General features: G+C 57.0%; 1 protein-coding gene across 18 annotated transcripts; it reads right to left on the bottom strand.

Moving 5' to 3' along the window:
• Window positions 1-5,386: 5,386 nt before the first annotated feature.
• On the bottom strand, window positions 5,387-14,539 carry CHRD (chordin). 18 transcript variants are annotated; one of them, XR_009502881.1, is made up of 24 exons: window positions 14,213-14,539; window positions 13,877-13,980; window positions 13,269-13,398; window positions 12,987-13,130; window positions 12,806-12,905; window positions 12,595-12,682; window positions 12,095-12,236; window positions 11,839-11,979; window positions 11,672-11,781; window positions 11,448-11,595; window positions 11,182-11,288; window positions 10,938-11,057; window positions 10,138-10,294; window positions 9,571-9,791; window positions 9,019-9,132; window positions 8,423-8,695; window positions 8,251-8,344; window positions 8,078-8,134; window positions 7,698-7,801; window positions 7,118-7,220; window positions 6,460-6,614; window positions 6,195-6,297; window positions 5,971-6,027; window positions 5,758-5,846 (listed from the first exon to the last, which is right to left on the bottom strand). XR_009502881.1 is itself a non-coding variant. In XM_059920685.1 (23 exons), exons 1-23 carry the CDS (start codon window positions 14,358-14,360, stop codon window positions 5,791-5,793), a joined length of 2,919 nt encoding a protein of 972 aa, XP_059776668.1. In that variant the 5' UTR covers window positions 14,361-14,539; the 3' UTR covers window positions 5,707-5,790. The 18 variants fall into 18 exon arrangements, 16 of the variants coding, with proteins under 16 accessions (XP_059776662.1, XP_059776663.1, XP_059776666.1 ...); XR_009502882.1 differs by having other exon boundaries at window positions 5,758-5,843; XM_059920685.1 differs by lacking the exon at window positions 5,971-6,027 and having other exon boundaries at window positions 5,707-5,846.
• Between the last annotated feature and the right edge of the window lie 102 nt (window positions 14,540-14,641).

Here is a 14,641-nt window from a genome sequence, read left to right as displayed (position 1 = left end):
TCCTGGGACCTGCTGGGCTGGTCAGAAGGAGAGGTGCTGGGCCTCTCACCGGGTGGGCTCCCCACTCCTTTGGAAGACGAGCTGAAGCTGGTCTGGTTCCAGCTGCTTGGGGAGAATGAGGCATCTTTTGTCCAACATCTGGAGCCCACCCTTTCAGGATGAGTCCACCAGGTACCACCCCCCATCACCTTCCCTCTGCTCCCCTTCTCCCACATTAACCCCTTTCCTCAGAGTTTCCCAGCATGGTGCTTCTTTAGGTGGCATTCAGTGAGATGTCAAACTACAGCCTGACTTGTCTGCCAACCTGAAAACCTCTTCATGTTTCATGTGGCATTTTGGCCTCTAACGTTTCCAACCACAAATTATGTGCTTAAATTGCAGCCTTGGGCTTCCCTGGTGGCGCAGTGGTTGAGAATCTGCCTGCCAATGCACGGGACACAGGTTCGAGGCCTGGTCTGGGAAGATCCCACATGCCGCGGAGCAACTGGGCCCGTGAGCCACAATTACTGAGTCTGCGCGTCTGGAGCCTGTGCTCCACAACAAGAGAGGCTGCGATAGTGAGAGGCCCGCGCACCACGATGAAGAGTGGCCCCCGCTTGCCACAACTAGAGAAAGCCCTCGCACAGAAACGAAGACCCAGCACAGCCATAAATAAATAAATTAATTAATTAAAAAAAAAAAAAAGCTTAAGAATATTAAAAAAAAAATAAAAAATTGCAGCCTCTTCCTTGGTAGAGATTTTGCCATAAGGTTCCTTCCCCGTTATGAATAGAACCTCTTCCTTTATTCCTTTTCCAGACTCAAAAGTGCCTGGATGGGTTGTATCTTGTAAGCAAACACTTGCAGGCAGAACTGACGCATTAAGGTATGTAACCTAATTGTACCAGCTGGTAGATAGTTCTTTTACGCTTACTCTAGTCATACTTCATCTTTATATAGTATATAATTCAAGTGTTAGAAGAAGGGATTTCATACGATTGAATCAAGACCTCATCCTCTGTTCTTGTGGAGGTCCACTTCTCTCCCTAATAATCCAAGGGGCTCCTTTTCTCAGAATCTGCTCTCAGAGTTTAGATATCTACTGACATATTGATTTCACATGTATCTCACAGTTATGGCAGGTCTCTTCCCTTCTCTCCTGATAAGGAACTTAGGCCCACTCACAATTTCTTTAAAAAATCATTGCATATCCGTATGGTTCATTCTCTCCCCTCGTTCCTAGTCTTTAATCAAATGTCTCCTCACCAGAGCATTCTGTGGTCGTCCTTGTTAAAACTACACTCAGGTCCTCCTCCCCCAGAACTCCCAGTTCCCCTGTTCCTGCTTTATTTTTTCCATAGCTCCATCTGTTTCTGGCACACTATATACTTATTATATGTATTGTCTGTCTTCCCTCACTAGATTATAAACTCGACACAGGCAGGACTTTTAGCCAGCTTAACTGACTACTGAGTCCCCATCACCAAGAACAGTGCCTGGCACCAGAAAAGATGCTCAATAAATATTAGTTGAGCGACTAAACTTACAGTAGCATGGCACATTGGCTGAAAATGTGGAGTGATTGCTACTCACAGTGTGTTTCTGGACCAACAGCATCATATCACCTGGGAACTTGTCAGCTATGCAGAATCTCAGGCCCACCCTAGACCTTCTGAATCAGAGTCTGCATTGAAACAAGACTCCCAGATAACACATATGCACATCAAAGTTTGAAAAGCACTGATCTGTATCACAACAATGGAAACAACTTAAACTTGGATCCTGGACAACCCTGTTCTTAAGAGACATTCTTATACACAAGAGGTAAGTAACAGGGAGTCTCTGGGGAGGGGACCTGGTTGGCCAATGGGATAGGGATGGAAGGAAGAAACTATTCCCTAGGAATCATTTTGTGCCCTTTGCATGCAATTAGTAGCTATTGATAAGTGATTAAATTGATTACTTGTGAGATGAATTGTACATAATAAAAGGCCCTCTGCTGTTTCTCCACGGGATGTTTCTCCCCAGCCTTCCTTCTCTGTAGCCTCGTGTCTTGCTGCTTACTATCTGCCACCCCAACTCTCCCTCCAGACCCGTATAAAGAATATGTCTCTGCTGCTACCCACTTAGAAGGCAGAAAGGACTACAGAAGGTTGGGTTTTAAAGAACAAGTTCATTGCTTTTTTTTTAGATTCACATAAGGGAGAATAAAACAGAAATGAAGGAAGCTGAAAACTTCACATTCTAACAAACGTGGATAAAAATAACAGATGCGGTGTGGATGCTCTGCTCTCTCTCACATAACACACTTCAGACGTGTGCGCGCGCGCATGTATACAGACACCAATGCTCCCAAAAAGCACCCAAAAAAGACACAAACTTGCCTCTGCTTTCCTGTCATCTTCCCTCATCTCCCCTCAGAGTGGGGGCTGGTCAGGACCCCAGGACTCCATGGTAAGCACCAGGGCCACCAGGGCCACCAGGAAGAGTGGCAGCAACAACAGGCAGGTTCATGAGGTCCACCAGCTACTTGGCAGTTGTCGGCCCAGTACCCGGACAGCAGCCTCACTGCCCCCTGCCTGGAGAAGGACTCAGTGGGATCCCTGTTGCAACTCTCCTCCCACTGGCACCTGCTACCTCCACCTGTCCCCCATCTTGTCCCACTGCACAAATGGAGAGTGAGGACTCTCTGTCCCCACAGTAGGGCCAGGGACTCAGCCAGGCACGGGGGACTCCAAAAGAGGAGGAAAAGGCGTGGCGTCTCACAAGAAGGCTGTGTCTCAGCCCAGGATCCAGCCCAGCCAAGGTAGGCGGACAAGAAGGGACATGAATGACTCCTCCCAAGGGACAGCTGGGGCCCTGGCCCACCAGGAGACAGCCCCACCAGACGACGTCTACTGCCCCCAGACGATGGGACAACTCGCAGGCCTGCCCAACACCCATCAGCTGAGGAGCTCGGACCCCGCTGGTGGGCTCCGGTCAATTCGCTGAAAATCAAATCACTGAATATCAACTTGCCAAGTTCCCTGATTTGGTGAGGATTTTTTCAGACTTTCTGGGGGTTTGGCTCCCCTGCCACTTTAAATGCAAAGGATCAGATTTCCCTTAAATGCAATCTCCTGCTTTCCTTATTTGTGCAGATTTACATGTGTTCCAGCTCCTGAGTTGATCATACAAATACCCTCAACTGGGTCAAGGAAGGCATCACAGCCCCTACACAAGCGGGAACAGAGGTGCTACAGGGGCAGGACCCAGAGTGGGGCTCCAGCTGGAAAAAGGAAAACTCAGAAAAATACTCAATGATTTCTTTTTTTTTTTTTTTATAAAGTGACATAGGCTTTTTTTTTTTTTTTAAAGCAATTCCTTTATTTTTATTATTTATTTATTTATTTTTGGCTGTGTTGGGTCTTCGTTTCTGTGCAAGGGCTTTCTCTAGTTGCGGCGAGCGGGGGCCACTCTTCATCGCGGTGCGCGGGCCTCTCACTATTGCGGCCTCTCTTGTTGCAGAGCACAAGCTCCAGACACGCAGGCTCAGTAGTTGTGGCTCACGGGCCTAGTTGCTCCGTGGCATGTGGGATCTTCCCAGACCAGGGCTCGAACCCGTGTCCCCTGCATTGGCAGGCGGATTCTCAACCACTGCGCCACCAGGGAAGCCCTCAATGATTTCTTAATAGTGGTTATCTAGGGGTTGGAATTCCTTCTTTCTAACAGGTGAGTTTTTCTTTCTTTTTCACACATTTGTGTATTACCGTAATTATTCACAGTGATTTACTTTTATGATGAGCAGAAATAATTCTGGCAGCTCCCTTTGTTCATGAGCTCATATATCAAAGCCAAAACAATGTTATAAGGGCGACTCCATTCTCAGACCTCCATGATCATTCCACGATCCCTAAGAATTTTTCCACTTTTGTCATCTGCAACAATGTCTCTCCAGTATTCCAGAATTTGCTCTATGTTTTTTCCTTCACTCATCCTCTTTGACTACCTAAAATCTGATGAGCTAAAATGTGCCCCTTCCAGCATGCCTGGTGAACTCCCTCCTTGTCCCAATTGTGTTACTTTATGAAATTACCCCCTCCTGTCCCTTTTGTTGTGTCAGAGGTGTCACACTTTTGTTTCTCTGTCTCCCATTATTTTTATAAAAGACTAAGGGTGAAATGCAATGAAACAGTTGTTCGGAAACTTTTTTGAAAGCAACAAACTCTTGTTTAGAATGCAAACTCTTGTTTAGGCTTTCCCACAAGTTGAGAAGCTGACGTGCGTTTTAGAGTGGCGGACCCTGGACTCCCCACTCCCAGTAAGCACCTGGGCCGCCTCTCTCCAGCCCCCATTTCTCCCTCAGCCCCGAGGAGGCATCTTCTGCCGTCTGTAGTCATAAATTACTCAAATACCCGCCTGGACACGGACTTGGCCCAAAGTGAACTGGCAGCTGCCAGCAGCACCACCATGCGATGGCTCCGAGTGGCTGTTCATCGTGTGACATACCCCAAATCCCATGTGGCATATAAAAGATGGCCAAGGGAAGTCACCGGAGAATGCTGAAAGGTGACTCTCAAGTAAAAAGTGGCAAAGTGGAGGGCTGTATGTGAGGGAGTTTTCTCTTCAAAACCCAGGTGTATCAGAACCACCCCCATTTCTCCTCTGACCGGAGCCCCTGTTTTTACATTCCGTCTCCTTCTGCCGGAGAAGCTCGGAAGCCCAGTCAAACTCTCTGCAAAGTAGAAGGCCTGACTGACCCCAGGGTAACAGATCTAATTTTAAATCCTACCAGCAGGGCTTCCCTGGTGGCGCAGTGGTTGAGAGTCTGCCTGCCGATGCAGGGGACATGGGTTCGAACCCTGGTCCGGGAAGATCCCACATGCCGCGGAGCAACTGGGCCCGTGAGCCACAGCTACTGAGCCTGCGCGTCTGGAGCCTGTGCTCCGCAACGAGAGGCCGTGACAGTGAGAGGCCCGCGCACCGCGATGAAGAGTGGCCCCCGCTCGCCGCAACTGGAGAAAGCCCTCGCACAGAAACGAAGACCCAACACAGCCAAAAATAAATAAATAAATAAATTTATAAAAAAAAATCCTACCAGCAACAGTTGTGAGACACTATAATATTCAGCAAAAATGCCAGCCCGGGCAGGTCACTGGAAACTAGTGTCCAAATCCTGCTTCAGGTTGCCTGAGTTCTTGAAGCTCTATTCCATGTCAAAGACGGCCCAAGCCCCTCTGCGGAATCCGGGCATGCCAGCCCCCTGCTGTGCCATCCTGTCCCCTTCCCTGGGGCTCTTCCCGCTCCCCAAGGGTCAGAGGGAAGCCCCAGGAGCCGGTGGCCCTCTCTCTCCCTGCCTACCCTCAGACCCTTCTCCACTGGGGCTCACTCAGGCCCCTGGTCACAAAGAAACAACCACTAGCCCAAAGACTGGAAAAAAAAGTTTTAATAAATACAAAAATCTCCAATAATGACTCTGCTCAGCTCAGGGGCAGCAGGAGTGAAGTGGGGGGACCCTTGGTGCTGAGTGAGGATAAATTAAAAATCCCAACAAGCCAGTGACATTATGTACAGAAGGAAAGGGGTTGGGCTTCCAAGGCAGAGGCGAGAGGGTGACAAGGCCGAAGCTGGAGTGGACATGGCACTGGCCGGCCCTGGCTACCCCTCCCCCTTGTGGAGCTGTGGTTCCCAGAGGTAGTGGGGGAGGGAGAAGAGGCAGAAAAGAGGGGCCAAAGGCACTGGATTTCCCGCAGGAGAATGCGGGGTCCTCGGCGCCCCTCCTCCCCCAGCCCAGGCCCCATCCTCTTGGTCACGCGGCCTTCTGGCTGCTCCCTAGGAGCCTTCAGCTTCTTTCTCCAGCTCTGGAACTGTCCTGGTGTCTGCAACTGCTGGAGACAGAGGGAGTGAACTTTAGAAGAGGAGTGAGGGAGTGGGGTGGTAGGGAGGGCACAGCAGAGCTCCTCTGTTCTGGCCCCAGAAAGGTCAGAATGTTTTAAGCAAGTCAGCACACACCAGTTGCATGACTTTAGCCTAGTTGCCCGATTCCTCTGAGCGCCAGAAATCTCATTCCTAAAGAAAAGGTAATCGAGAACAAGTCCACAAGTTTGCTGTGACGGGGGGACGGGGTGGCACTTGTGCAGCAGTGGGCGCTATTCCCGCCACGTGGCAGGGGCTCCCTTCCCTCCCCAGGCGTCCCACAGGCAGCCGGGAGCTGCTGCCCCAGACCCCTCACTTACACCGCCGCCGGGGTGTGCAGTGGGAGCAGCAGCGGCTCTCCTTCCCTGGGCCGCAGGACAGTGGCAGTGAACAGTCATCCCGCTCACAGTGGGGCACCCCTGCCTGGTGCAGGACAGACCAGATCCTGAGGGTCCCTGAGGCGCTGGGGCACAGCGGCCTTCAGCCTCTTGGGGGAAGCCCGCCCCCAGGAGCCTGCCCTCCCTGGGAAGTTGCCCTCCCCCAGGCCAGGTCCCCAGTGCCCGCCTCACACAAGCCCTCACTTACCCCACATCTGCAGGTGATGCAGCTCATCTCCCCAAAGGGGGGCACCGAAGGGTGCCAGCTCTGGCTCTCCGGGAACCACTGCCCTGCAAAACGGCAGCCCCGGGGCCCATCAGCCTGCATGGGGTCCCCCAGCTGGGGGTGGGCCCCTGACCCCACTGTTGGCAGGGAGAGAAGGAGGGAAGGAGGAAGAGGTCAGTAGATGTGAGCTCTGTGAGGGCCATCCAGGTTTTATTCGTCACCCAGCAGTTTCTGGCACTTAGTAGGTGATAAATTTGGATGGATGGATGGATGGATGGATGGATGGATGGATGGATGGATGGATGGATGGATGGAAGGATGGAAGGATGGAAGGATGGATGGATGGATGGGTGGATGGATGGGTGGGTGGATGGATGGATGGGTGGGTGGATGGGTGGATGGATGGGACAGGAACTGGATCCCATCACAGCCCACTAACACATGCACATTCTTTCCAGCGCGTGTAGATCCCTGGCTCCAGGCTAGGCACAGAGCAATGCTGGGTAAATACTGAATTAGCTGAGACATCCCTTCCATCCACCCTCACTAGGCATCCCCTCACCATGCATCCCCCCCTGACCCAGGACAAGGACAAAAAGCCTTATCTGCCCCAAGAAGCCTCAGTGCCCACCCCCCTCACCTGGACACTGTTTGCAGCAGTCAGTGGGGTTGGCACGGACAGGCTGGGCACAGGCCAGCCGGGGACACTGCACCTTCTCACAGTGCACCTCTCCAGTGCCCCCCTGTAGGGATCCATTGAGTGAGGGGAGGGGTATCAGGAAAAAGGAGGAGCACATAAGCCTCCTGCTTCCTCCCTCTCCTTTCCCATACCTCAAAAGTAATACATCCATGGCCTTTTACTCAGAGGCCCTGGGCTGGGGCTTTTTATGTACCTGAACCCAAATCCTCGTTGTGGCCCTGCAAGGTAGGTGCTACCACATCTGCTTATGGGAGAGGAAAGTGAGACTCAGGGACGCACAGAAAGTGCCCAGGGTTACATGGAGCTAGTCAGCTGGCAGAGCCAGAGTTCACACCCAAATCAGCCCCTGCCCTTTTCCTATATGTAGGAAGCCAGCTCTCAGAGCCCAGGGAACTCTTCTCATGTTATTTTGATCCCTGAGCCCTCCTCACCAAGACTGGGCTTTCCTCTCCTAGCAGCCCCCTCCCCAGCTCTGCAGACTCGCTGGGTTCCAGCACCAGAGAAGACTGGGCGGCCATACCTTGCAGGTGCAGACAGCGCACTTAATTAAGCCAAATGGGGGCACGACAGGGTGCCACCGGGTGCCCGCTGCCCGCCAGCTCCGGTCGCCATCAAAATAGCAGCCTGGTGGGGGACAGTGCCCAGCTGCCATTAGCACTGAGTTCATTGGCTGGGCCCACAACCAAGGACTGAGCCTCAGGCCAACCCCACAGTAGTCTAACCCCAGGGCCCACTTGTGGGCCAGTGAATCTGATGAAGCCTATCAGGTGTCACTTGTAACCTGTGCCCCTCAGCCTCCCTCCGCCCCCATATACACTCTCCCCTTCCCATCCCCCCACCCCCGTCCCCATCCAACAGCTCCTCTGGATTCCCTACCCCTCCACGCCCACTTCTGCTCACCCTCTCCAGGGTCCCTGTTCTTCGGCAGCCCCGGCAGGTCTCCGACATCTTGCTTCTCTGTGGATCCAAAGAAGTAGTGAAAGCAGACGGTGGCCCCCTCCTTCCCTCCCCAGAGGCCTCACCCCCACGCGGTGGACCCTCCATTACCCTCTCTGCTCCTGCAGGGCACTCACCCAGGCACACAGGGCAGCACTGGTCCGGCGCCTGCACCGGGCTTGGGCAGCTGGGTGGTGGGCACACCATGGGGTCACAGATCACCGTGCGTCTCTACAGGGAGAGGTTGGGGGTTGACTGCAATCCTGCCCCAGAACCCAGGCCCCAGTGTGCCCTTCCAGGGCCTCCTACCTGGCAGGTGCACAGCGAGCAGAGCGGGTCATAGTTAGGAGCCCAGCGAGCCCCATGGGGGCGCTGCTGCCCCTCGAAAAAGCAGGTGTTGGGGTCTCGGAGCCGCCCGGGGCCACCAGGTTTGGCTGGCGCTGGGGCGTCTGGGCCCAGCACAGCGGGCAGCGCAGCCGCCTCGGCCACCACTGCATCCAGAGCCCCGGGCACCCGCACTTCTTCGGCCCCTGCCGCCGCCAGGCGCAGGCCGCCCGCCTCGCACTGGTTGGTGATGTGCACCTGAGAGGAGAGGCAGGTTGAGGCAGCGCCCGGGCTCCCCCTTGCGTCTCCACCAGCAGCGGCCAGTCAGCCCAAGACACCCTGAGCGCCCCTGCACCCCAGGAGGATGCTATTATCCACAGCAAGCATCCCAGCTGCCAAGGACAGATGGTCAGCTGCTAGCCTCATTAAGTACCTCGTCTGGCTTCATCCTCCCGACCAGCCAGGAGGGAGTGTGTGTGATTCTACCAGCCCCGGGGTTCAGAGAAAGCAAGGGACTGACTAAGGCACACAGTGCTAGCCCAACCCTGGACCACCCCCTCCGGCCCGCACTGCCTGCCTACCTGCCCTTGCAGCTCCCCTTGGGGGCTACCCTTGGTGGTGATCAGCAAGGAGGCAGAGCCCTGTGCCAGGTGCCGCAGCAGCTCAGGCTCCAGATCCTTCACCACGCCCTGGGCCTGTGAGTAGACAGAATCAGGGACGGGAACAAGGCACTCTAGGGCTGAGCCTACCACTCCCAATTCGTGGGTAAGGACACTGAGGCCCAGGGAGATTAAGTAAGGCCTCCAGGATAGCAAAGCCCAGCAGCAATGGTGTAGAGCACAGAAGCCAGGTCTCTCTGGCCCCGATTCCATGGCAACCCACCCCACGTCGGGGGCTTGGTCCATCCCACATACCCCTCTGGAGGTTCAGGATATTACATACTATCCAAGAGATCCCACCAGAGTAGGATGCAGGAGAGAGGATGGATAATAAAAGGCTGAGTCAGATTCATACCCAGGTCTGTCTGACTCCTGAGGCTGCCTGCTCTCTGCTTCTCCTGCCAAAGGCCCACACAGCCTTTCATGCGAGAAAGTAGATCTTTTCCAAACTGCCTCCCACCATCACGTCCTCACCTCTGGGCCATAGAATCCCTTCAGCAGCCGCCGGGGCCCTGGCATCCCAGGAGGCCCGAGGAGGTGGGCAGTGATGGTGCCCTGTTCTGAGCCACCAAGCCCAGCCAGCAGCACTTCATAGTGCAGGTGACAGTGGGTATCCAGGGAGAGCCAGGCATGCCCTGCTGCCTGGCTCTGCACGGGGGGCAACACCAGGGCTCCTGCCAGGGGCACAGGTAGTGCTGGATCCAGACAGAGGAGAGGTGACAGATGAGAAGGTGGCCTAGAGCAGCGACTCAATCCCGGCATTCCCCGTCTCCCCCAACACGGACTCCACAAGCTGCCAGGCACTGTCCACAGGCCCAGGGCTGGGGCGGCAGCAAGTGAGAGCCCTGCACCGTGTGTGGTAACAGGGAGGGTCTCCCGGCAGGGCCACCCTATACATCCCCACCTTCTCCAGATGCCACCTGGAGCTCAGGCACAGAGAAGGACAGCACGCCAGGCTCTGGCCCTCTGGCACCATCCCTCACATGCTTGAGCCACAGGTTAGAGGACACCAAAGGGCAGGCAGACCCCTGGAGCACTCACTATCATGGCGGGCGCTGTGCCCACTGTAGGGCAGGGCAGCCACGTGCCCCCGCAGCTCTCCATCTGGGAAGTCCTTGGTGCCCACGTTCAGGAACAGCTCATTCTGCAGCAGCATATGAGCCCCCCGGGCACCCAGCCCAGGGCAGACACCCACAGCCTGGGGGGCAGGGAAGGGTGAGCCCCAGCTGTAGCCTGCCAGGTCCCAGATGAACCCCTCCTCAGCTTTCACACAAGCCCGAGATTCTGAACCCTTTCCATGTTTTGTGCCCCCACTAAACCCATACACACTTCCACACACCAGTAACACTGGATAAGAACCTGGCAGGCCCAGGTTCAAGTCCCTTCCCTGCCACTTCCTACCTATGCGCCCATCTTGAGGAGTTACTTAATCTCTCTGATCCTTCACTTCGCCATCTATTAAATGAGTACTGTGAGGGCCAAAAATAACAGAAGCAAGACAACCAGTACAGTTTGTGACACATAGAAAGGGTCAATAAATGGCAGCCACTGCTATCACGTTTACTGTTATATGATCTGCTGCACTGGTCTCCCTGTGTAACTCCTTCCACTTGACATGAGCTTCCGAAGACAGGGGCCACATCTGATTTTCTTTGTACTGCAGTCTTTAGCCTGAGGCTCACTAAAAATGTGTCCAGTGAATCAATGCATCAGTGAGAGAGCCTGTGAGTGAGTGAACGATGCGGAACATCCCTGCTCATCCAACATGGCTTCCCACAGCCCCCTGCACTGTCAGCTCTGGTGCCTGGGACCTGCAGCTCTGCTCTGCCTGAAGCACTCACCATGTATCCTCCCAGCTGGAGTCCAGCCATGTGGCACAGGACAGTGTGCTGGTTCCTCCGCTGAGGCTTGGTCTCCAGCGTCATGGCCACCACCTCACTGCCTGTACCTACCACCTGTACCTGGAGGGCAGGGTCAGGGAGGGCAAATTGGAGTAGCAGAGAAGGCCTGGGCCCTGAACCATTGCAGGCCAAAGCCCCGCCCTGCCCTGCTGCCCTCCCACCTCCTCCATCCCCCAACTCTTACTTGGTAGATCAGGGAGCCGTTTCCTAGCAGTGTAAGGCTGGCTGAGCCGGCTGCACCTGTCTGAACGGGGATCAGGGCATCGGCCCCACAAAGGACACTTTGCAGAACTGCAGAGGGGCAAGACAGGTGGAGGCAGGCTTGCTGCATGGCCATTCACACCCCCAGCCCCCAGGATCCCCTCCTATACCCCCCCGGCCCCTCCTCTGGCACTTCTCTGTGCCTCTCAGTTGTGTGTGCCCGGGGTGCCAGGCTTCGCCCTGCCTCACCATCACAGCTCTGCCTGGCAGCAATGTGTCCACTGATGCGCAGCCCTGGCCCACTTGCCCTCTCCAGGGCCATCTGCAGCTCCCCCAGCACCAGCCAGTCCATCTCCTGGGCTGTCAGGTTGGGCAGCACTTCAGCAAAGCCCGGCTCCTGAGGGCAGAGCAGGGTATGGTGGGCACAGCAAGAGGCCAGAGCCCATGGCAGTAACAGCCAGACCCTTGCTCACCTGGGCTGAGGCATTGGCCTGGAGCTCTCGTAGTAGCTTCCCCTGGTGTAGAATCTGGAGCCGCAAGGGAACCTGGGCTGGTCCTGCAACAGCCGCACACGTGGATACCTCTGAAACATAGGTGATCTCCCTGCCCTCCTCACATGTGCTGCCCCCATCCCACTTACCCCCACTCCTGGCTTCCAGCAGCCCACGGAAGAGCAGCAAAAAATGCAAGGAGTCCTCTGTGTCACTGAGCGTGAGGAGGGCAATGCCCCCTATGCCCTGCTGTGGGGGGCCTTCCAGGGTCAGGATGGCACTGAAGGTCTCTGTGGGAGAAAGGACCATGAGAGCCCACCAGAAAGTCCCCTCCTCAGCCCACTCCATTCCTGGGGGTAGAGAAGACTCCAAACTTCACGTCCAGGAGCTGTTTGCTCCCCTCACCTGCGGCCAGGGCCCGATGCCGGATGAGAGGCCCCCAGACCTCCCCTGAAGGGTGACTGGGTGTCACGAGTGCCACATGCAGCTGTTCTGCCCTAAGGAGCCGCAGAGACAACCGAGGCACTGCTCGCCACACACCACAGACCTGGAGCAGAGAGACAAGACGACTCTGCTCAGAATGCAGGACAGGCCTGCTGAGAGGCCCATGTCTGGTGAGGAAGGAATATGGGAAGCTGCCCCCAGGCCCTCCTAGGAAGTTTGAGAAGGGGCCCTGGAGCCAGATGCCAGGGTCCAAATCCTGGCTCCACCACTTACTAGCTGTGTGACCTTGAGCAAGTCACATTCTGCTACTGAGCCTCAGTTCCCTCATCTGTAAAATGGGCATCATAATGTCAGTGCCTTTCTCCCACTGGGCTGCTGTGAGGACCCAAGCAGGTAATGCAGAACATGCTCTCAGCACAGCGCCCAGACTGGATAAGCACTCATAAACGGCATCATCTCACCAGGCCATCTTGGGTAGGGGCTGCAGGGTGTTCAAACAGGATGCTGCCAGTGGAGTCTGAGAAGCGGATTCGGGTAGGGCGGTCCAGCCTGGAAATGAGAGTCCCCTGAGCACGGACTCTGAGCCTAGGCCAGAAGCAACCCCTCCAGCCTCTCCCAATTCTCCCTCCCTGGCCCCCAGCTGACCCCTCCTCCCTCCTTCCCCTTTCTCACCGCCGGTAGGAGATGGAGAACCGCAGACTAGAGCGCAGCAGTGACACTCGGGCCCGTGCCACCGCTTGTGACCTTGGCCCTGTCAGCAGCGCCACGAAGTCTGTGAGGGAAGGAAGATATCCCTAGTACCGTCACCCGCTGCTGCAGCCCGGCCCCAACCATGACCCCAGTCCTCACTTACCCAGCCCCTGCCTACCCGTGTGGCCGTCTCCACGCCCCCGATCCTCAGCTCCCGGCTCCCCGCGGTCGCTGTAGCTTCGGTGCTCTGGGTCCCGCGGATACTCGAAGGCCAGGCCCGTCGGCTGCTTTTCCAGACCGCTGCGCTCTGCACCGGGGGTGGGGGACGCGGGTTTCAGCTGGGCACGAGGAGGGCCAGTTGGCCGCTCCATTCGCTCCATCCGCGTGGCCCAGGACCAAGCATCGCGGCCCTGCTGCCCTCCTCTCACCGCGGAGCGGGCCTTACCCTGGGGGCAGGTCTGGCAGCAGTGTCCAGGCAGCTGGCGCGGCTGCCCGCAGGCCAGGGTTGGGCACTCAGGTTTGATGTTCTTGCAGCTGACCCTGCCCGCGCCCCTTGCGCGGCGACCCCACTGAGGCTGCTCGCAGAGAAGACGGGAAAACCGAGTGAGGGCAAGACGCCGTTGGTGAGACTCAAAGGCGAGCCCGGAGGAGGCACGGGACCAGGGCAAGGTCGTCCCACGGGGTGAGACTGCTCTGTTACATACAAGCTGCATAACTCTAGACAAGTTACTTAACCTCTCTGGGCCGTAGGGTCCCTATCTGAAAAATGGGAGTAATGATAGTATCTATCTAGCATGGTTGTACTAGGAGTTAAGCGAGAGACAGACGAAATGGAGTTGGCAAAGAGCCTGCCACACAGTGGGTGATCAAGAATAGGCAACACCTGAGACTTGAAGGGGGCGCTTCCTCCCCGCTTCCTCCGTCAGAAAAATATCCCAAATATCTGCAGACTGACTTCTCTTTCTTCAGCAACTCCGAGTCCCTCCGACGTCCCAAGACCCCAGCGGTCCCCGACCCGCGAGGGCCCCGGCCACGGCCATTGGGTCCACTCACCGCCTCGCAGGCACACAACACGCAGCGCATCACCCCGAAGGGCTCCCCCAGGTCCGGGTGCCACGTCTCGTCCAAGGCATAGACCTTCCCGCCGAAGGAGCAGCCTGCGGGGACGGACTTGGCTGGAGGCAGCTGTCCCCCTCCTGCCGTGTGCCCGCCCCGGGCGCTGCCGGCCGGGCCCTGGGTCCCCGGGCGCGACGCGCCTCGCGGCCCCCGCCCACCCCTCCGGGCCGCCCGCCGCACCGAGCCACCTGCGCCCGGCGCCCCCTCCGGGCGGGCGCAGACTTGCCCCGAGCAGGACTCCCCGCCCGCGCCTCCCCCGGGGCGTCCACCTACCTGCTGCTCCCCGAATGGGCAGCGGCTCCTTCTCGGGCCGGATGGGCAGCGCTGGGTGCTCGGGGCCGGCGCCGCGGGCCGGCCGGGAGCAGAGCAGCAGCAGCCCGAGGAGCAGCAGCGGGGCCGGCGGGGCCGGGAGGCTCGGCATGACGCGAACGGGACAGCTGGGGAGGCGGGAGGGAGGAGGGAGCTGGAGAGGGAGGAGGGAGGTGGGAGGAGGGCCGGGCCGGGGGCGGTACGGCGGGAGGGGGCCGGGGCCAGGGCCCGAGCTGTGCGGCTAGGGGCTCGTCGGGCGGCCGCGGAGTCGGCGCCGCGCCGGGCGGGGCGGGAGGAGCGGCCGGGAGGAGCGCGGGCGGGCGGGCGGCCGCTGACCCGGGCCGTACGCGGCTCTAGTGCCCCGGGCGACGGCTCTGGCCCGTTTTATGCCCC

This window comes from Balaenoptera ricei, chromosome 4 (assembly GCF_028023285.1).
Source record: "Balaenoptera ricei isolate mBalRic1 chromosome 4, mBalRic1.hap2, whole genome shotgun sequence".
Classification (NCBI taxonomy): Eukaryota; Metazoa; Chordata; class Mammalia; order Artiodactyla; family Balaenopteridae; genus Balaenoptera; species Balaenoptera ricei.
Note: the sequence above shows the minus strand (reverse complement) of the source record. Positions and strands in the feature narration are given on the sequence as shown.

What these genes read in the sequence shown, in the direction of transcription:
- CHRD (XM_059920679.1), bottom strand. Translation starts at nt 14,360, where the DNA reads ATGCCGAGCCTCCCGGCCCCGCCGGCCCCGCTGCTGCTCCTCGGGCTG. An exon ending in TGTTGTGTGCCTGCGAGGCG is followed by an intron (nt 13,399 to 13,876) that starts GTGAGTGGACCC and finishes CTCTGCGAGCAG; the next exon opens with CCTCAGTGGGGTCGCCGCGC. An exon ending in CACGGGTAGGCAGGGGCTGG is followed by an intron (nt 12,906 to 12,986) that starts GTAAGTGAGGAC and finishes CTTCCCTCACAG; the next exon opens with ACTTCGTGGCGCTGCTGACA.